This window comes from Solea senegalensis, linkage group LG21 (genome assembly GCF_019176455.1).
Source record: "Solea senegalensis isolate Sse05_10M linkage group LG21, IFAPA_SoseM_1, whole genome shotgun sequence".
NCBI classification, from domain to species: domain Eukaryota; kingdom Metazoa; phylum Chordata; class Actinopteri; order Pleuronectiformes; family Soleidae; genus Solea; species Solea senegalensis.
The window spans coordinates 5,866,302-5,888,612 of NC_058040.1; the positions used below are offsets into that span (position 1 = coordinate 5,866,302).

General features: G+C 41.8%; 1 protein-coding gene across 1 annotated transcript in view; it reads right to left on the reverse strand.

Moving 5' to 3' along the window:
- The window catches only part of col27a1a (collagen, type XXVII, alpha 1a), a 66,140-nt gene that overhangs the window by 16,692 nt on the left and 27,137 nt on the right, over positions 1–22,311 (reverse strand). Inside the window, exons 8-27 of the mRNA XM_044012585.1 lie at positions 19,695–19,739; positions 16,803–16,856; positions 16,324–16,368; positions 15,307–15,360; positions 14,381–14,425; positions 11,422–11,475; positions 9,962–10,006; positions 7,478–7,531; positions 7,237–7,281; positions 6,180–6,233; positions 5,775–5,828; positions 5,104–5,157; positions 4,960–5,013; positions 4,470–4,523; positions 4,282–4,326; positions 2,243–2,296; positions 2,097–2,141; positions 1,959–2,012; positions 1,807–1,860; positions 27–80 (exon numbers count right to left, since the gene is read on the reverse strand). Of these exons, the coding sequence (XP_043868520.1) occupies positions 27–80; positions 1,807–1,860; positions 1,959–2,012; positions 2,097–2,141; positions 2,243–2,296; positions 4,282–4,326; positions 4,470–4,523; positions 4,960–5,013; positions 5,104–5,157; positions 5,775–5,828; positions 6,180–6,233; positions 7,237–7,281; positions 7,478–7,531; positions 9,962–10,006; positions 11,422–11,475; positions 14,381–14,425; positions 15,307–15,360; positions 16,324–16,368; positions 16,803–16,856; positions 19,695–19,739 (1,017 nt within the window). The remainder of the gene's footprint in view (positions 1–26; positions 81–1,806; positions 1,861–1,958; positions 2,013–2,096; positions 2,142–2,242; positions 2,297–4,281; positions 4,327–4,469; positions 4,524–4,959; positions 5,014–5,103; positions 5,158–5,774; positions 5,829–6,179; positions 6,234–7,236; positions 7,282–7,477; positions 7,532–9,961; positions 10,007–11,421; positions 11,476–14,380; positions 14,426–15,306; positions 15,361–16,323; positions 16,369–16,802; positions 16,857–19,694; positions 19,740–22,311) is intronic.

Below are 22,311 nucleotides of genomic sequence, written 5' to 3' on the forward strand. Positions count from 1 at the left end.
ATTCTGATCAAAGAATGGTGCCTTACTGGTCTCCCTAGCGGTCCTGCAGGTCCAGTCTCCCCTGGTGTCCCTGGGTGACCCTAAAACATGTACACAAACACAGAGGAACAGGAAATTGATTAAATGTGACACAAAAACACGCAATTTATGAACTCAATGAGTATACACAATGAGTAAAGGTTTGGGAACAAAACTATTACACAGTCAGTGAACTCAAGCTTTTAAATTAAAGTCTCTAAATTTGAAATTGAATTTCCTTCAATACATACAAGTATAAATTTCTTTTATGAAAGAAATTGTTTTTCATTCACTGCCCAAGCAGACGTACATAAGTACAAAAATACATCTGCCTAAATGCTCCGTGCCCTGGGAAGCACATTTAATGTAGCAATAACAATGTGGGGAAGAGAGAGATAAACAGAACTGGAGGAGATGATTTTATAACTGAAAACATACTGCTTTTGGACGTTTTTTTTTCCATTTACGTTTTTGTTTTTCTTTTGGCCCGGGCCATTTGAGAAAGGCTAACTATATAATGGAGAGTACTTTCAGTCTGACGGCTTAGATCAGCGGAGTGCAATAAAATCCAAGTAATGTGCAAACTTATAGAACAGTAGGCAGCTCTAATCTCATGACTCCACAGGAGTAAATCATAAATGCCTGCAGTGTGAGCTCTCTCTTAGTAGCGATACAGTACGTAGCTGTCGGCCTGTCAGCTCCATTCAGTTTGTATGACGCCGTCTTTTCCACAGGGTCTGTTTCTGTTTTGCAATTGAAAGGATGGGCCAACAGAGAACTTCCTTACAAGTGTGTGTATATGTGCATGTGCGTGTGTGTGTGTGGTAAAATCCTCAGAGAAATCCGGCAGGCTGTCAGCCAGCAGGAAACCTCTCTGTGTGTGCCAGGGTGACGACAAAATACTTGTCCACTGCAGTCAGTCAAATACGTTAGGGCAGTCATGTCGGATAATACGCTGTGTCACAGAGAAGCCACTTGCACTTGCAAGAGTGATGTGTGTACTTCTGTCAATGGAACGTCCACTTCCTTTCTTACTCGAAACCTTTGAGGACAAATGTCAGTCGCACTGGTGTTTAAGCATGAGCCGTCATGGATATGGGCTGTATATTTAGAAGAGATGAACCCTTCCGGCTTGAAAAGTGAAAGCCACCAGGGGGCGACTCTGCTGGTTGAGTTGAAAAAAAGAATACTGCTTGTACTGTATGGAGTTGTAGGGGGAAAATGAGGCAACTTCTCACTTGATTTATCACATCAGTAAACATTTTCCAGAGGCGTTAATGCTATCAATCATTAGTTACAAGTCTTCATCAATAGACCATGATGTCAATTTTGTAAATTATGTTCCCATACAGAAGAAAATAGATAGTAAACTACAGCACATGAGTGGGACGGGTAAAAAACTGATATGGTGCCGGTCAAATCACAAATCAAGGCTTCAAAAAGGAAGTGGATTTTGCATACAGTCTTCTGTCATAACTTCATGTGGACATTAAATGCAGTTCAGATAGTAAGTCATAGACAATGATCCACATACTTGCCAAAGCATTCCACAGAAAACATAGTACTCATCAAGTCATCCTCTTTTCCTGACGTGCGCTGACACATCACATCAGTATATTCCCATGGGAATAAGATGCACAGTTTAATTTAAGATGCTCATTTTTATTTTTTTTTTGAGAATATCTTCATGACAGAGTAGAAACTGTATAAGCTGTGTTGTACTATTTTCAAAATGTGTTCTTTATCAAACTTAAACCCCTCAGTGATGTCATTCTCATTACATCTTACCGTTATTCCCTTTTCTCCAGGTGGTCCAGGAAGGCCCATCTCCCCTCGGTCGCCCTGACAACACACGCGACATTCAGTCTTTAAAATCACCTGATGAGTTAGCATCTAAAAATGAATTCACAACATTGGAGCAAGGGTTTATAAGGGTTTACCTTCTCTCCTGCCAGTCCCGCCTCTCCTACAGGTCCGATGAAACCCACCAAGCCCTGAAATACAGAGAATTGACGTTGAATGGATGAACATGTAGACATTTAGATAAAAGATTTCCAAAAAGTGTCAGGTTTTCTTACTCTTTCTCCCATGAGTCCAACATTTCCTGCGACACCAGACTCCCCCTTCAGAGACAAATACATTTCTGTCATTTGTTCACAAAGAACAACTTCTTATCCTCATTTACTGTTTGAAAATGTGCATGTACTTAATTTTTTTTATTCACCTTCAATCCCTCTGGCCCAACCTTCCCAGGAAATCCCTTTCTGCCCATTCTTCCCTGAAACAGGTCATAGCACACAGTGATGCAAAGTGAATGACAGACATGAACTTAACGCATCATTAACATTCATCATCACATAATGCTCAGTGAATACTATGAAATAACAGTTTGGAGTGAGAGCAAGTCTGCAGCTGTTGCAGTGACATGCTGCAGAAATATGGACAGGTAATTCTGACGTTCTGGCAGGCTGTGAAAGTGTACGACAATAATGTTCCTCTTGGACAGATAGTAATTCCCAGGCTTAAGATGGGGTTCTAAGAGCTTTTTTTACAAGCTATAACTCTAGGTCAGAAATATCTACAGCAACCTCCGAAACACCGAATGACTCAACAGTTCCAATGTTTTAACCCAGAAAGTTGGCAGCTTCGAAAAGAAAGAGCAGCATAACCCGGTATTTTACTAGGAGTAACACTAAAAGCAGATTTTTGTCGTAACATGAGAATTAATATGAGCTGACCAGGATTTGTGACTTCTTATCACCTGATCTAGATTTATGTCTGAATGACCACATTAACCTGGGCAAAAAAAAAAGAAAATAAAAAAGAGAAACTGCTCCATGAGTGTGGGGGAGATGGTAAAAATTGAGTGGAATACAACAATGGTGTCAGCAACCCGAGGAGGGCAGTGAAAAAAAAGTTAAAAGACAGCTGTTTGAGGAGGCGTATGAGGTGGAGGAGTAGGTGGAAGGATCTCCATGGCACCTGGCCAGAGATCAATCACCGCTCCTGAAGGAGTCATACACCACTTCCCCTCAGACAGATGGAAGAGAGGAGGGTCAGGGAAGAAGACATGTGAGAGGACGGGAGGTGGGGAGTTCAGGAATACAGTCAGGAGTGAGAGAAGGTTCACGATGACTAGAAGCAAGGAACAAACATGTACTAACATCTAGGACAGAGCAAAAAAAAGAAAGCACAAATAAATTAAGTCAACAAATCTGTCTCTGCCTCAAGCCCTTAAATCTTACCATCTACAAACATGGTGATGGCTGTTAACACCACCTAGTGGCTAAATACAGGGGTTGCATGCAGTCCTTTGTTTTTAGAGGACAATCATCCAGAGATGGAGGTATATCGACCTCAATGAAACTGAGTGTCTTCAAAGCAAACCAAGAGAAAACCACAAGGATGACCCACTTTGTTGTCTTAAAGACATTTTAGTTTAACTCTTACTGTAGGACAATCAACTTGGAGATGCTGTATATACCGTCCAAGTGGCTGTGACCTAAAGCACACTACACGATTTAGGTTCAGTCATGTTGTTAACAGCAGGCTGATGTCACTCATTCTATGTCCTCCTCTATTAGAGTTAAATCAGACGAGGCTGCGAGAGTTCCTTTGTTTTGCAACAAGGCAGTGAACTGGTTCCGTCTGCTGTGAGTCATACCCATGGAGTTTAATGTCATACTGCAGTTGTGTTTCCATACAATAAGAGACGTTTCTACCCCCCCTTCTCCCTCTCTCTCTCTCTCGCTCTCTCTCTGAAGTTTGAGTTTGCCACAGATACACAGAGGATGTCCAAAACCACAATGATGCACACAATGGATGGTTTGATTGTTTTGCACTACAAAAATACACGCATAGACTTCCTACATGCATAATATGCTTTCTATGTTATGCTGCTTTGATGCACACAAGCAGAAGGTTAAGAGTGGTTTTGGGTCTTGGCTGCCTTAAAAAAAGCTTATAAAAGCTTGTAAAAAAACAGTCAACATTCACTAGACTCTTTATTCTCCAGCTTCTGATGCAGATTTGTATTTGCTTTGAGTGTATTTACGCTCATCATGATACATCTCAGTCATTTGTCGAAAATGATGGTACAATGTACAATAGCTGCATTTGTCTCTTAAGGAGGAAACACTCACATAATGCATCAGGTGTCAAACAGAGAAGCATGGATAGGCTGCATCCAAGCATAATGTGTTAGGGCATTCCTTGTAATCATCAATCAGCCAGGAAACATCAGGTGTTTGTCTAATTACTCACTTCCAGTCCTGTTGGGCCTGCTGGTCCTATCGGGCCCTCATCTCCCTGGAAACAGATGATATTGACTTTAGGATAAATTATGTTTAGGGACAAAGAGCAGCCCTCAGCAAAGAAAAAAAATATTGTGCCATAAAACCTTTAATGCATTTTGGCACTTTATGGTTGTTCTGATGTGAATGCTGTCTTACCTCCAAGCCAGGCAACCCACGAGGTCCTGGTAAACCTCTGGCCCCTAGTTTCCCCTGGAAGGGAAAAAACATGAAAAATGAATGCGAGTGTGTGAAGGCAACTGTTGTATTTACACATTTGTTTATAGCCATGGTTGTGGTGGCACGGCTCTGAGGAAAGCAGTGTTGGTTTGTAAGTGACTCGGTTCACCACTGTGGTCCACACTGAACTATCTGAACAACTAATGGAAAAATTACCTTGAAAATATATACAGACATTCATTATTCCAGGAGGAAGAATACTTTTTTGAGTCTTTGACCTTTCAACTAGCGCCATCGCAAGGTCACATTTGTTGATGACAGCAGCTGTATTTGATCATTTATTACTTTATATGATAATGAACATGGTTATGTATTAAAAATATCAACATTGCATTGTTACTGTTAGCATACTCTTGTTTAAATATTTTAAAACACATGCAAATGGTTGGAAGATGATCGTTTTACTCACCTTTGGTCCTTCAAGGCCGTTCTCTCCTGGCGGTCCCATGTCGCCAGGAAAGCCCTGTCGTGATTAATGAAAAACTGATTTGATTGTCTCTTTGTAAAACAGGCACACATTTTAAATAAATCCAATACATATAAAACAACAAACCTCAGGGCCTGCAGGTCCAGATGCACCATCAGGCCCTCTCTCCCCTTGCTTGCCCTGTAACAAAATAACAAAAACGAAAACATATGAAAAAGATTTGGGGAAATACAGTAACTCACTCATGTGTTGAGAGTGTGATGAGAGGAGTTACACCATTAGCAATTTTATCCAATACATGTCAGGATATATACTAGACAGCTGCTGGTTGACTTTTTGTAACACAGAGGCTGGAAACAGGGGGCAACAGCCAGCCAAAAGTTGCAAAACCCGCCTCATATTACTGTAGGTATCTGCATACAGTCAGTAAACTCAACACATGACAGTGATGATGGCATTTGGGTGGGTTTCTTTGTCATTGTTTTTCTTGGTTAAGAGCAGTGATTTCATTCAGTCTCTACTGTTGGCAGTCAGAACTTTAGGAAACAATGTGATCAGCGAAGAAATCCTCCTGCATGAACAGCATATAAAGCCACAACTTGTTATATATATATATATATATATATGTGTATATATATATATATATACATATATATATATATATATGGTCCAGGCAAATAGGATTTGTTGCCTTTGGACGGAAACAGGCTAGTTGTTTCACCTATTTCCAGTCTTAATGCAGAGCTAAGCAAGCTGGCTGTAGTCAGAACCTCTGAAGCTAAAGAGCCAGACCCTACCTGTGGTCCTGGTTTTCCACGGATGCCTGGTAACCCTGGAGTTCCTTGGATGCCCTGTCCAACACAAACACAACATATAAAAACTAAGACAATATTGAAAAAGCAAAAAGCAGAACTCTGATTTATTTTCAAGTGTAACAGGCATTAGACATGGACCGGGGTTCTGTAATCTCTCGGGAAGATAGTTCTATGATTCTACAAGGATTTGATTTTTGCTTACACACAGACAAATGATTGTTAACAAAAGAATTTCCATAAGCTGGATGGTGCACATCTGGCCAAGTCATTTTGGAAAGGCAGTTCTACAACAAAGGCCGTGTGTCTAAGTGTGCGTGTGCTGGAGGAAGCATGCGGGGAAGGGATTGATGAGGGAAAAGGATGTGTAAGTATGCGCTGGTGAGCTACCTTGTCTCCTTTGTACCCGATATCCCCTTGTGCTCCAGGAATCCCAATTTCACCCTGATGGGAAGAGGAGGAGGTGGACACACGGGGGAAGATGGACGACATATGGACAGAAAGGGAGACAAAAGGAAAAAAAAACATTAGGGAGAAATGTAACTTCCAACTCAGTTGCACATTAACACAACAGTTTTAAATCATTAAATGAAAGGTCTAGAGTGTCAAATATCAGTGAAATTATGTTCATTTGACAGAAAGCAATGTTGAATGAATGTTGCTAAATTTCGCACCTTTTTTATGTTGTACCAGTCTGTCTCAATTAGCAAGTTTTAAATTTGCACTGGTACAGAATTGAGGTGTTGAGGTATGTTTATACACTTTATTGTAGTTCATGTAACTTAATTGATATGATGCATGTCTTATCAGGTCCTTCCTCTAATGTGCTAATGTGAAATCGACTGTGTTGCCATCTGCTTAAACTTGTAGGATCGTGGGTCTTTTAATTTTTGTTACTCTTGAAAAGAAGCTCAGGTGCCCTCAGGTGGAACTCTCCAAAGATATCTCAGAAAGGCACAGTGACCCCATTTTAATATCCCCAGTATTGAGACATTGTTCATATTATTTGAGATTATGACAACTTTATTAGTTTTGTATTTATCATTTTTTAGTAATACAGAAACTAGTCTAGCTCAAGTTAACTACGTCCAGTCTTAAACTACATAGAAATCAACGGTGGGTTAGCTTTCTTTTACATATCAGATATTCCTGTAATAGTCCCTCTATTGGGAAAACTGCAATTACAGCGGATTTCATGAAAATGACAGAGGAGTTTTTTAATATTGGTGGTTACCAGGGAAACCTGGAAAATATCATGCTGTATAAAACTAACAACAACCATCAGAGGTTTATATACAGTAAGTCTGGTTGAGAGTGGCTCCTCATGCAAACATGCTCTAAGTCTAAAGGTAGCACAATGACGGCTGCTGAAGGATGCAAAGAGGTACATTTTTTTTTAATCACATGCTGCTCAAAACCAGGCCAATAACAGGAATATTCAGATCACCTTATCACCTTTCAGTCCGGGTTCTCCTTGATTTCCGGGCACCCCCTGAAACAAGCAGCGACAGATGGGTTAGTTAAAAAGCCCAAGAACCTGATTCAGTCCCACCATCCTTTTTTAATCAGGAACTCACTTATCAACCATTGTATTGTTTTATATCATTCACTAATTGAGTAGACAGTTTTTTTTTTTTTAAATAAAAGAGAGACGGTACAGTTTCCATTATGTCTACTTGTGAGATTACCTTCAGTCCATTCGGTCCTGGAGGGCCCATCTCTCCCAGAGGTCCCATATCACCCTGGAGTCAGGACACAGACCAAATAAAATTCACTCATGGTATATGCACAAGTGCTGACACACACTCCTTGTCTTCCTTCCAGATTATTCATATGATGATGATGATTATATTGCACACAACACAAAAAAATGGACAATATGATCGATGATAACTTTGGAGATAAGGAATAGATCTTGTAGTTTGAAGTTAAAAAAGTCCTTTGCTGAATAAAAGCTCCAAATAATTCACTGAACCAGCTCTGGGCTCCACTGCTGAGAGCAGGAGACAGACAAAAAAAAGCATTGTAGCCCTGAAGGCAAAAGGAAACTGTATTTTATTAAGGATCAGTTATTCAGGCCAATCAAATACTTTAACGGATCATCTGTTTTTTTTGTTTTTTGGTCAGAGTGTGAAAAACAGGCAGAGAGAAAAGAAAGACAGAGAGGCAACATTGTGGCACTATTGTGATGTCCTCTCCACATCACAGGCTGCTCGTGGTTATCTTATTTTTATTTTCTGCAGCTCTGCCTTTCCTGCTTGCAAAGCCTGACTCAAGTGACACAGGGTTTTATTGTTTTAAACCGCATGAATTATTCACAAGTTCATTTTGTATCGAGAGGTTGACAAGATTCTTCTGCAGTTTTCCGAAGGCGTGACTAAAGCCTTTAAGACGTCTGCAGACTTCTAGAAGGCCCACTGATAGTTCGCTCTCTCAGCCAACTACATATTTGCTGCTAACTCATCCAGATCAGGAAAATGAATGAATCTGTATTTTGCAGTCAATATATTGCACCTTTTAATGTGGGAATTGTCATCCATGCCTGCCCCAGTCCAGACTTTTATGGCTCTCTCCGTGTTTCTCAGTATAGCTGTGTTTAGATCTCATTTTGCCCAGCAACATCCCAGCGCCGCACACAGGAAGAGATTTATTTTATGCCAAGAAAGACACACGCTGCACACAGGTTGGGGCATCAACTGATACACATATGCCGCATTGACTGCTGGAGAATGACTTTACGTTGCTACCATCCACCAGGAGAGGATGATTCTTGTCTGCTTCCTTTTGTCAGAGAATTAGCAACCTAATGCATTTTAGTAACTTCATGGAATGTTACCAGTACAATTAAATATTATAATTGTCTATCATTTTCTGTCACAGGGTACGAAATGAATTTAAATGATCAAATACAAAAGCAATGCATCAGAATCAGGTAAATTCAAAAAACAGAGTTTCCATGTCGCATTTGTTTACATGGTGGATGTACACACTGCAGGCAAACACAGTCAGTCTGCACTAACATATAAATGCCTATGGGATGGAGTTTGTCTGAAGCACTCACTTAGGTTTCAGAAAAGAATTCTACTGCTAAAAAACCTGGTCATTCAGCAGTTTGATGGGATAAAAAATGCTTTTTGTCTTCATCTACCTCGTGCTGCTGCTGTACACATAAAAGCGCCCTCAGTCAGGGCTGATAGTTAAGCTTGACAGATCATTTTCAAATGAAGGAAGGAACATACACAGACTTAGGCAGAATACAACAACAACAAAAATCACCATAAGTTACGCCCTGTAGCTTTAAAGCAGAGAACTGTGTGTGTGTGGGGCTTAGACAACATTTACTTATCATTCTAGACTGTCTACATGTTAACTCTTTCCCCTTTTCAGCACTGCTCTGCCTTGACTGAGGCCCGCAGTCCTGTGAGAAGCTTACTTATGTATTTATATCTAGCGCAGCTCGGTGCTGCTGGTGTGCACTGTACATTAAACTGTCTGGTCGGATGGATGCGGAGGACACGGAGCTCAGTGTAGAGCTGTAATCAGAGTCCTCCAATTACAGGGCCACTACCACCGCCGGTGGCCTAGAATAGACTGGGAGGAGCAGGAGCAGCGACGGGGCGAAGACGGGACACGACAAGAGAAACCAGGGAGACATTATAATCAGAGCCAATTATGTGGCTGTTGGGCTGGGCAGACATGGAGGACAAGGTGATAGGTGGGTGGGGATGGGAGTCTCTACTCAGAAATAGTTAATGAGAAAGGGATTCAAAAAGAAAACAGGACGCCTCGTTAAGGTCTGTGTTGGCGATAAGAAATTACTGTCACTTCTCCTCTCATAAGAGGTTAAAAAAAGACAAACTGCACACTAGAGTCATGGCAAAATGACTATCTTCTATCTTCTGAGTCACGACAATCACTACAGTGGTTTAAGAAGAGTGGTTACAGAGAGTGGTTAGCTCTCCATTAGATGACTGGCAGTGCACAGTAAACGATGATGAGAGCTAACCGAGAGCCCGTTTTTCAATTTCAACCAGGCATTTGATTTTACATTTAAACTCAGTAGTCTTTACAGTTAAGTATTTATGGAATGCATGTCTAGGAACACACACTGTTTACAATGTAGGAGAGCACACACAAACGACACACACTGAAATGCACAAAGTGTTACTCACAATCAGTCCAAGGACTCCGTTTGGACCAGGGGCTCCCATGTCACCCTAGTCAGAAAGGAGGAGAGAAAGTGAGATGAAGGGAGAGGTGGACGGAGCAAGTTTCTGGGGTTATTGGCTCTTTTTTAAACAAACATGCTCAGAAGAGTGGCTCAGTGTTCACTGCAGCTTATGAGTGGGGGCTGTATGCACGTGTGTGTGTGTGTGTGTGTGAGATTAAGGTGAAGGTGGAGGGGATGGAAGTCCATTGCCCTTAGAGTGTTTTTTTTTTCGATCGACATGTTGGTAAAGATGAATTATTACAGATATTTTTGGGTCAAGAGGATACATCATAGAGTCTATGATGATCCCCAGACTGAGAATGAGACATATCTATAATAAATTTGTATAAACATTCTTTGTTTGAAGACAATCTTTATGATTCCAGGCTTTTCCTCTGGCACCATTATAATGGTTAATGAATGGTTAAATGGAGATAGTGGAGATATACTCTTCATAAAAGAGCAGTGAGTAGGACTGAAGATGTTTGCTTGTTTAAGATTAAAGCAGGATTTCCTCCTTTTTAAAAAAATAAAAAATAAAAAAAATAAATTAAAAATGAGCCGTCTCCCTTTCAGAGACTTTTCCCTGGTGTGCTCTTTTTTTGCAGATAAGGAGGAACCACAAGAAAAAAATTAAGAGTGGCTCATGTGGAGCAGAAGAATGTGTATCATAAATACAGTATATAATCTGGCATGATCAGATTATTCTAAATATACACAAACATTCAGTGTATAAGTAACAAAAATTCGGCATCACAGCAAGTCTAAGAAAGGATTCATTTAGAGTTCAGTTTCCTCAGTGACAAACTCAGAGCCTGTTTATTTGTGAGTTAGTTAAAGAGGAGCATACGTATGTGTTTGTTTTTATTAAAGGGCTTTTCAATCTGGCTGAATATCTAAAAATTGTAGAAAATTCTTTAATCACTCTGATTTCTTCCACGTGGACAGAAATATTTAACAGACTGTTTGTTGATCTACTGGTGCTTAAGTAGGAATAATTAGTCAAGATGACATCCTATTACATAATTTATTATTCTTGGGTATCACTTCCTATTAAAATGGTGTATTTGGTGTATGCTGGTGGCCAGTTTACAGAGGTGGATGGGAAAGGTTGCATTTGGGAGCCAAACCAGCCAGCTGCCCCCGTTCACATCAATGCAAATGGGCGCCAAGTGAAACTTACAAAATGTGCAACACAGAACGAGATAGGATGAAACAAGATACGGCGATAAAATGTGTACAAAGTAAAAAGAAAATATTCAATTAGAGCGGGCAAACTACAGGACTGCCAGATGATTTACCCACAGACACTGCCAAAATGTCACAGTACTAAAAACAACAGGGGAGTGTGTGTGCGTTTATGTGTGTGAGGGTGAAAATCGTGTGTGTGTGTGTGTGTGTGTGACAGGGTGTGTGACATACTGGTTCTCCATCGGGTCCAGGTGGTCCTCTCTCTCCAAAGTCCCCCGGAAACCCCTGAGGACACAGTGAGAAGCTTTTATGTTCAGGTGCACGCCATCAGCAACAATCACACTCAAAACCCTCAGACAGCCAGTACATTCAGCGTATCCATTACATTTTATATAATTCATTACACTTTATCAACTTTTAATGACACAGTGCGAGATTAATAACTAGCTATGTAACTCCTAAGTGAATGTAAGTCTAGTATTACCACTTGCTCTGTTTCTGCTCTACACTGTATCTGCTATTTTGTGCCGAGCAGGTTCCTCATTCTGAAAGATGCTCTAAATGTGCAAGGCACTGCATATTTGGGCGCTATGTTTCTGAGTGTTTATCAATACGAGCCTCTCGTTGCACATATACAAAATCACGTCATGCATAATTGAAGCTAAAACAAGCATCGCTCTGTTGCACTGGCTCTGTAAGCACTACTGCAACGCAGCATAATCACATTTCCTTAATCGTGGGAATTAAAGAACCCCATTGTAAAATGTCAACCAAAAAAAAATGAACTCTGTTGGAGGGTGTGTTCATGTTATGCCCTTTTGTTGCTGCTAATGCAAATGTAAACCATCCTTTCTATAAACGTTTCGTCAAATTTGCTCAAACCTGTCAAACAATCGAGTGCTGCTACTGTAATTGCAGAGCAATTACAACGATTTCACAGAGTCATGTCCAACATTGCTGACATTAAACATAGTGTAATCTAAAATATGTACAAAATGAGAGTGTAATGGCATCATTATAAGCATTACATCTATCAGCTGTAGGGTGTGGGCAGGCAACTGTTCCACTTAGCCCCGAGTGCACTTTTTAAGTCAAGTAATTCTTCTGTCCGTTTAGCAGTAAATGGGACGCAAATCTGAGCGATGCTAACAGCTGCTGGTGGTGCAAAGAGAAACCACATCTGCAGAATGCACACAGGTCAAGGGACTTTAACCGAGACCGATCTGAAGTGCTCATAATGTCTAGGTTCTGCTACTCTGGCCTCCACATATTGTTTCAAAATGCTTATTACTGAAAAGGTCAGTTATTTCAGTCAGCGTGCAGATGTTACATAAACAGCATGTATATTTATTCAAGACTGCTGACTAACTGTAGGTCTTTGTATTTGAGTTTGCAGTTTATTTTCAATGGTTTATTTTTAAGACAACCAATCTAGGACAATTTTGTCATGTGGATTTAATGTTCAAGTAATAATAAATCCTTGTGTATGTTCACGCCTACATATCTTTTCAATCTACTGACATATCCCATCAGGTCAATGGAGCGATCCTAACTCAATCCTGTGACTGTTCAGTGGAACAAAAACGTACTTTCTTTCACTGCTGGGCTTCTCAAGTAGGTTTGGAAGGTCACTGTTACACAGTGGGCCACTTTATTGTAGTGAGGGAACACACACTGGTGTTCACATGTGCAGCAGAAATCAATGGAGCATGTAAATGACCCGAAGGATGAATCATAGAACTGTCACCGCTGCGTTTACACACTACAGCCAAATGTGGGAAACTTAGCTTTGCCAAGGAAAACACTTGACCACTTGAGCTTTTTAGGGAGAGTCGCCTTTACACGAGCCTCCAACGTATGTCTACGCTTTAGCATCATGTCAGCCTGCATTTAATTCAATGTGTATCACATACGAGCAGAAGACATGCTCAGATACTGGGATGTTTCTGTAACAACTATGACTAATGAACAATGAAAAGCTAAAAAACAAAAGACAGACAAAGCTGAAACTTGCAAAAAAACAAAAGAAATGGGTTTAAGTTGAAGTGCAGAACTGTTGCACATGGGAAACATTTTATGTTTCCTGATGTTTCACATATATCAATTCCCTCATCACTCTACTGTAGATGGTGTGTATTTCCTCGACAGAGTTTTGTGGTTACAGCCATGAGAATGTCTGGCTCAGGTTCAGGACCTTTTTCCTGTTCCAAGTGTCTGTGCATGTTCCAGGTCGAGGTATGAAATCAGATGATAATGAGGATAATATGTGTGTTGTCCAGTCATACTTCCAAGACAACTATAAAGGTCTGCCTTGATAAACAGAGCTGCTCCAGGATGTGTGCATTGCAGAAACAAACCAAACTATGGTCACAACAGGTCTAATCTGTGAAACGACACAAAACACAAAACACAAAACAAAGAAATCGAATGCATATGTAAACGTAACAATGCATAACATGTGACAGAAATCCCCTCACAATATAAATCTACATCAAAAGCTCCTTCCTAAACATTGGTCTGATTTACAGAATTAGCCGTCTTGTGTGTGTTTACATGCCTCAGTCTATAAATGCCTTATTTACTGAAAGGCTAATAAACAACAGCTGCAGCATGATCACAGCGGTGACTTTCGGGGTGACACACTTTTTCTGACGCACTCTCTCAAACTGACTTTCTACACCATTCGACACACACAGCAGAAGTGACTGAGTGACGTCCTCCAAATGGATTGGCTCAATGAATTCAGGCGGGGAGGGGGGAGTACAGCTTTTTACTCCAACAAAAGCCTTTTTCTTACTGCATCCAAGACCCTGACATGCGGCTGGTGGGACTCCACAGCCTTCAGGCTAGAGTTAACCCTTCTAGCAGCCATGGAAATACTGAGCAATGACGTCAATGCAGACCTTATAAATTTTCACATGTGAAGGTGTTGGACTCTTTGCTCTCAATATGATCCAAACAGACGAATGCTTTGAAATACACCTGCACTGTAACGCTAATGTAAATCCCTTGCCTTATTTGAGTGGGGTCATGAGCCTGTAGCTTTGATAGCTCCAATCAAAAGAATAAAGCAGAACATTTGACATGTGTCCCATTAGTAAAAGGTGATATACCCATGGTCAACACTTCCAGCACAATTCATCACACTTTTGAAAGATTATCTGTAAAGTATGTTGAGACAAAACTTTACCGGCCTACCCATCTTGCCCTTCTTCCCTGGTTCACCGGCAATTCCCTGGAAATCAAAACAGGAGAGGGAGTGAGAGAGAGAGAGAGAGAGAGGGAGAGAAAGATTAAAACCAATGCATGATAATTGATTTAATCCCCAAACACACAATTAAAAGGCCTGAGCTGAAAGCATTTCTGAAACCCTGCTTCACAACAGATGTGAGGAACAGGTGAATGCAGTTATGAGGGATTTGGGCCTCATCTTGTACATATATCTGTTAAATAAACACCAGCATCTCCTGGGAGAAGACAGCCAGACGCGGCTGTTGTGTAAAGCTGTTGTATGAGCCATGTCCTTGGCTGGTTGGCTGTGGAGGGGTCCTGATTACAGCCAGCCTGCCCAACGCTGATGCAACCACCTGGAGCATGCCACAAGTGGGTTAAATACTCCGTGTTTTAGAGGCTGCACAGAAGGAGGGAGGGGAGGGGATGGGGGGGGTGGGGGCCTTGGAGGGTTCAAGCAGTTCAAAGGCTCTGAGAGGGAGCTTTTATCGTATGAGTCATCAATACTCCCACGCTGCTTCATGCAGCAGCATCTTGCACAACTGGGGACTGTTCCCCCTTAAAATAACAACAACAGGACCGCTGAATGAAATAGCAGTAGATGCCCTGTTGTCATTTGTAGGGCTGGGTATTAGTCAAAAGAGACAGATCACTGATGCTGATGAGATTAACTCCTTAGGTACCAAAATCAAACTATGACCCATTTTCAACATTATGCAATGCAGAGGAAGTTCAATACCCACTCGATACCACAAAAATGTTCGATATACAGCCCGAGGTTTGGTCAGTACCACAGAAGGATTCAAGGTCGATACCGAGCCCTAGTCATTTCAAAGGAGCATTAGCTGGGTTTAGTGGGTTACTGTACAATTGACGAAAACTCACTCTTTCGCCATCAGGCCCAGGAAGACCAAAAAGCCCCGGGATTCCAATGAAACCCTGCAGGTGAGGAGAGGTAACAGAAAGATGGGAGACAGGGGAGAGGAGGAATACGGGACGTGAGTATTCGGGTGCTGTAAAAACAACTGGAAGAACAACAATTCCCATTGGCTCTGGGGCTGTGATTCCGACTGTCCAGCATGGATATGGTGGGGCTTCCATGAAGAACCAAGCCATGAGGCAAGTGTATATGCCCATGGACTGCATGGTGCTGGCTTCCACGATGTAGTCCAAGGGCACATACCCTCACGCCAGGGATCTCTGAAGATAGCCAGGACCTCACACTGGGCTGTCAGTACAGGGGGGAGACACAGACAAAAAGGAAAACACAAGCACAAACACCACAACAGATGAACACGAGAGGAACAGCTGACATGCTAGATACAGTGCAGTATGGGACGGGAAGGTCAACATGTACACAATATGGAGTACACTGCAAAGGAGAGAGAAGAATATGTGGAAAGGTGGCGAGAGGGAGAGATGACTAGAATGTCTCCTTAACACAGCAGGGCCTCATACGGAGCTTAAACAGGAAATTCCAGCCAGTGGGGGCAGGGGAGAGGGGCAGGGGAGAGGAACTGATAAAGAACCTTTATTGGAACCCAACATAAAAATAATCAGTGCTCGTATCCGTGCGTGTGTGTTTCTTTGTTTGTGTAATACACAATGTTGACATTACAAATAAAGGCTTCCCACATTTAGCACACTATTAACAGTGGCTCGCACTGGTGGCGTGAGTGTGTATGAATGTGTTTGTGTGTGCAGAGGTGGATGTTGGTGCACACCTGCCCTCATACACACACACATGCACTGCTATGTCGCCGCATCTACACGCTCCTGTGCAAGTGTCAGTAAGTTGACCGGCTGCACACCCTGGCCTATAAATATATTCACCGGTCCTGTCAAAGCAGCATTGTTAGTAATTTCAACTTCCAAGTTATTTCAAAAGTTGAGTTGACTTACCCGAACGCCTTTAGGCCCCATCGGTCCTACAGGCCCTGGTAAACCCTAAAAAACAAAGACACAATTTAAAGCATCTCAACAATGATCTATACCTGCATTAAGGTATGCCTACATAAATGGTTAATGTGTACAAGTGATATTTAGCAGCAAGACAAGAACCCCAACTTTTATGTGATACTATAGTCAACTTTTTTTAATTCTATGAATTGAAAATTGTTACCTGTATCATACAATGTAAAGACACTGTACAATAACAGGTACTTTTCAGCTTCATGGTAATTTTTGTGTGGCTGAAGCTTGTGAATTTGTTTTCTTGGACCGCTTGATCTTTTAAAATATTCCAGTATTCCTCCGTACAGTATTTACCCAGACATTTCCCTCAAGTCAGCTGTTCAACATAACATAATTCCACTTGGCTTTCTGCCATCACTGTGGCCCTAACAAGAACTGTACCAGTCACAGCAGAGGATTTACTGCACCTGCCTGCCAGGATAACCTTTGGCACCTGGGCTTCCAACTGGACCTTGCTCTCCCTGCAGGAAAGAAAGTGAGGGAGGGTGGGTGAGGTGAGAAAGAGAGAGAGAGAGAGAGGTCAAAAATCATAGGACCACAAACATGCAGACAAGGCAGTTTCAGAGACGGGATGAATAACGAGGAGATGAATGAGCTTGACTGTGGTTTGTCTTGTAGTAGACATTTGTGTTGTGTACATTTATGAAGTTTTGTTTTGTTGTTCCAATATTTAGGATGTACAAGGTGGTGAAAGCCTGAATAAACCATACAAACACACAGAGACTTCCCTCTAATGCAACTGGTTGTATTCTAATAGGAAGTAGAATCATCACAATGTAAGAATATGGCAATATAAGTGAATTCAAAACAGTACAAATAATAAAAAAGTACGATTAATACTTTCTGCCACACAAGAAGACTCTTTATCAAAACACAAGACATTATGTGATGACGTCAAGGAGCAGAGTGGGATCATGGGAATTGTTGTCGTATTGTCTTATATGGTTTTGTTTTACAGAGAGAGCTTTGGCAGCAGAAGGTGCAGCAAAGGGCAATTATCGTTGTCCATTAATAATAAACACACAAAATCAAATGAAAAAACTAAAGTATCAAATATTTCCTTCTTCCCTCTGATGTCTTTATACTGGGCTTGGCCTGTAAGTCATAACAAAGAAAGTATATAACAGTATAACAAATTTCTGTATGAATAATTAATTGTTATGATGATTAAGTTGCATTGTACTAGTGCTAGTGTACTAGTGTACTAGTTCATCATGTTGAGGTTGATTTTATAGCAAATTTCTATATTTCATCAATTTTTTATCATTTAACCACCAAATGTTAATAGTAACATAATTATGTAGTGAGGAAATTAGCTTCTCAAATGTGACACACTGTGACTTGTGACTTGCGTGGCGTAGTGATACGGGCCAGAAGATAGTGCCAAATCCATAGCGCGATCTGACATTCTGATGGACAGCAGTTTGATTGTTCAAACGTGTTAACATAACATATGCATGCATGTTTGAAGTTCAAAACCCATTCGTTCTGTGACCCCAGCTCACTCCACCGAGGCACTACTTTTCTCCGCTCTGAACTGAAGATGCGCTCAATGAATTAAAGTTGCATCCAGTCTAAAATCCGGACTATGCCTTTAATGTCCTTAGTTACATTCCAAAACTGTACAGAATATCACCCATTCCTACTGAACATGACTGCCTTTATATCAGGAATCATGCTTATTGCTAAAAGACTAACATCCTTTTAAGATGTGGGCTGTGTATTGACCCATGGGGCTACACACACACACACACACACACACACACACACACACACACACACACACACACACACACACACACACACACACACACACACACACACACACACACACACGGGTTGTATCCATAACTCGCAGAGCACAAGTGTTCATGTATAACTTCCTTTGACACACTCCGGACGTGCAGCCTTGCGTACTGCGTGCTGTTCCCTCTCTAGGGCAAACACAGTGCATAATGCAGCCAGTTACAACCACGCAAGAATCCGGCTAAGTGGCTTCTGGACCTTTAACTGGCTGCATAGAGGAGGCGTCTCTGAGCACGGCCCCACGGTGTATTACAGTATCAAAGAATCATCAACACTTTATGCACACCAGCTGGCTTATGCTCTCAGTGGCTGGAGAGGCCACGCTGCCAAACAGTTGTGCTTATTACTCAGAGTCTTTTGGTGCAGCGGTGATTCAAACTGGAGGCCAGGACTGCGATCAGCAGCACCAGCTCTGTGGGAAAAAGGGGGGCGTTCAAGGATGAACGAAGTGGAAGGACATGGTGGTGAGAGAGAAACGGTACTCCTTCTCCATCATGAGTAGTTCGGGATTTCCATCCACTGGTAACGTCACTCAGAGAACGGGGACTTATTTTAAACTATGTGACAATGAGGAGAATGTTCCACTCTGCTTTCCATGACTAAGACATTTGTTTAATAGCAAGAGTAGTATGACCCAGTCCAACTGTAAATAGCTCCGGCCGTGAGGCTGGATCCTCCAGGCTTGAAATAGTCGTGCAAGGTTTGAATAAACAGACCGAGTCATGGCTCCTCCCACTTGTAGCAGCAAATAAAGAAGTTCATTGAAGTGATTCCCCCAGTTTGAAGTAAGAGGGAAAGACAGAGGGAGACAAAGTGTAAGAGAAATGAAATACATGCCCAGGAACAACATAGAACCAGTTGTAAAAGACTTTAGGAGACTGAACAGCGAACGTCAAGCGGCAGGTCCCCGGGCAGCAAAGTCAGACAAAGAAAAGCTTTCTACAAAGCTGCAGTGTAATGAGAGTGAGTCAGAGAATGTCACTGTTGGCCTAGTTGGCTTGTTGCTGGTTCTTTTCTCTCTATTTTCTCTCCGTTTGGCATCGCTCTCTGATATCCTGGAGAGCATAGCTGAAGCACAACGCTTTGACCACATATCTGTCCATCCAGAAACACAAAGCGTGAAGTTAAATGACCTGGGAGTGGATGATAACTGGGGGTTTGACGTTTGAGGTGAGAAGTGAGAATATGAAGGTTTAGGGCCATTATGGAGTCATGAAAGCCAATGTGTATGCGTGTATGAAGATCAGTTGATGAGGTGAGCGTCAGGTAAAGGGATGTAATATACTGTGTATGTAAGCAAGAAACCATGAGGTAAAAGAAGTGTATTTTCTTTACTGTGCAATGACTTTATCTTGGCATGAGTTGCAAAATATGGAATTTTCTGAAGTGTGTTGTTTATAAGCGTGTGAAGAAAAGCAGAAGCACACAGGAGAACCACTTTTAGTATCAAAGCCATGAAAAACACTATTGATGAAATGGGGAAATATACTTACAGGCTCTCCAGGGAGTCCAGGTGGACCCGGGTAACCTTTTTGTCCCTAAAGAGACAAACACAAGACATCAGAAGTGAGTTGACTTGAAAAGAGAGAGCACAAAACAGCAGAAAGACATTTCTGTCGGTGTGAGAATGTCAAGTGGAGTATTTCGGCAAAGTTAAACAAAACAAAACAAAAACGAAACGCATAACACTAACAGCACCGACAGACAAGTCCGGTGCCGTATGAAAGGAATCAGTCTGTTCTCCTGCCAAGGGATCAGAGTTTCCACTAGCCATGTTCACAGAGAAATTATGCAGAGGAGGCCGTGCCAGGATCGCGGCTTGTTGAGGATATAAATGCCTTCCTGAGTGAGTCAGATAGCAGGTCTCTTCCTCTGCCTGCGCTGCAGACTATAACACTGGAGACAGCCTGACAAAGTGCTTTTTCGAAAGATTCTGCTGACTACAGCAACTCATCCCACCAACAAAGAGCACAAGGAAACTAAATCAAAGGTGGCCACAGTCTTTCATAGACTGATAGAGGTAGAGGAAAAATGGGGAACAGAAAGCGGGGGAGAAAAAAAACAAAATAAATAAAAACAGAAGGGCACAGTGAGGACCGATTCCTGTTGTCCCATTTTCCAAAACCACAGCACCAGAGTACCAAGCCAAGAGTTCCTGTAAACCATCCTGTAGCGCTGTCATCTGACTGAACACAGCATCTCTCTTCTTATTCAGTCACACATTCAGTCTCTCTGGCTGACACCTTCATACAGCATGTTTAAAAATGTAGTGAGTAACTTTTGAACATGAACAAGTGTCCAATACATTCAAACCATTGTCAGCTGCACATGTCTCTGTGTTTCTAAGTACGGATGTGTTTGGATCTCCTTTTGCTCCATGACATTCCCGTGCTGCACGCAGGAAGTGATTCGTTTTATGTCAAGACAGACGAAGGCAACGGTTAAAAAAAACCCTGATTTATCAGCAGTTTTAGGGGATAAACACTTCTTGCCCCAACTGTCTCTGTATACACAGAAATGCTCCCTCAGTCAGGTTTTGTTTGACAGAGCTCGTCTTCAGATGAAGGACACAGTATACAAATAATGTTGCATTGTTTCCCCTTCATCAATAACAATAAATCATAATAAATAAACAACAAAAATCACCAAGTGCAGCTTTAAAATGCTAGCGTGTAATACAGCACACACTGTACATGGTAAAAATCACCAAAGCATCTCTTTGGAATATTGGTCCACACTACACATCACATGTTGCACATCATCAAATGACCACTAGAAGGAGACACTTATATGTGCCACACTGCATGGCACATATAACATTGTTTCGAGGTGTGCTGACGGGCTGTTGCTGTGACAGAGCAATACAAACGCACACAAATATGAGTATTTCACGTTTTTGTAAGTGTCCTCTTGACAAACAAGTGCAGGAAGCAGGAGGATAAATGCATTCGCAGACACATGGCGTCGGTGCCTGACCTCTTGAAAATTTCCACTTGGAGGTTCAGCTCCAGCTAGGACGGTCTGAATCCGAGTCTAAATCTGATATTCCTTTGTTTACATGGACCGTTGCCAAATTTTCCATTCACTTTTTGACCCAGCCAGCCTTACAGGAAATGCGGTCACCCTATGCCTTTCTCGTGGCATGTAAACATGTGTGCACATGTGTGCACATATTGTACATGTATGCCCATATGCAAAGGCGGGCTGAGAACACATGTTCACACGCAAGGACACATGTATATGTTCGTCTTGTGACATGGCTTATGCACAGTGCAAACATGTGTAGTTGCTTATAATCCCAAGATGTGCTGTGAATGAGGTCCAGTAAAAGCCACATTTCACACACACACACACATACATATTAACCACAGCCTCACAACCTCAGCTCGTCCATCTCAGATCTTTATCTCACTCATTATGAGCTTGCTAATTAGAGCGGCCATTCCCACTTGTCCACCCATGCCACGTTTTTGATGACCATGTGTGTTCAATCAGATAAACTCACCACCAGTAGAATGGTTTTCATTTACAGAAGCTCCCCAGTAGCACCCCGTAAGCACCCTCCACCACATCCTACCCACTAAGCCCAGGAGGAGTGCTTAGCACATTTTGGCAAGCACAAAATAAAACACATTTTGTGTCTACAAGTAATAGAGCATACCTCTGACTTCTTACCAGCTAAATGGGGCACGCTTAACTCTGTGTGTGTTGATAGGAACAACCTCATGTTTTTTTGCACAACACCAATGATGAATGTGTGTCTTCCACTGGACAGTGCCATGGAGCCCACTTTCCACCTCTCGCTCCAAAATCACTCTACAGCATGAAAGCCTGATGATCGCTCAGAGTAATATCCCGGCTCCATGCATGTGTTGCATGCACAGCAGAACATAAACCGTCCATGCGGATGTCTGGTCGAGGACAGACGAAACAAACAAATGCATTTAACTAACCAGACAATTTGGTTGAAATCTTGCCAGTGGAAAAACATCTCTCATCTCATCCCTGTCTGCACCGCAATCTCAGCAGCATGTTTACTTGCATGCAGTGTCATTATTAAGCTACTCGCACGGTGGAAGATGGAGCACTCATTTGTTGTACTTCTTGTAA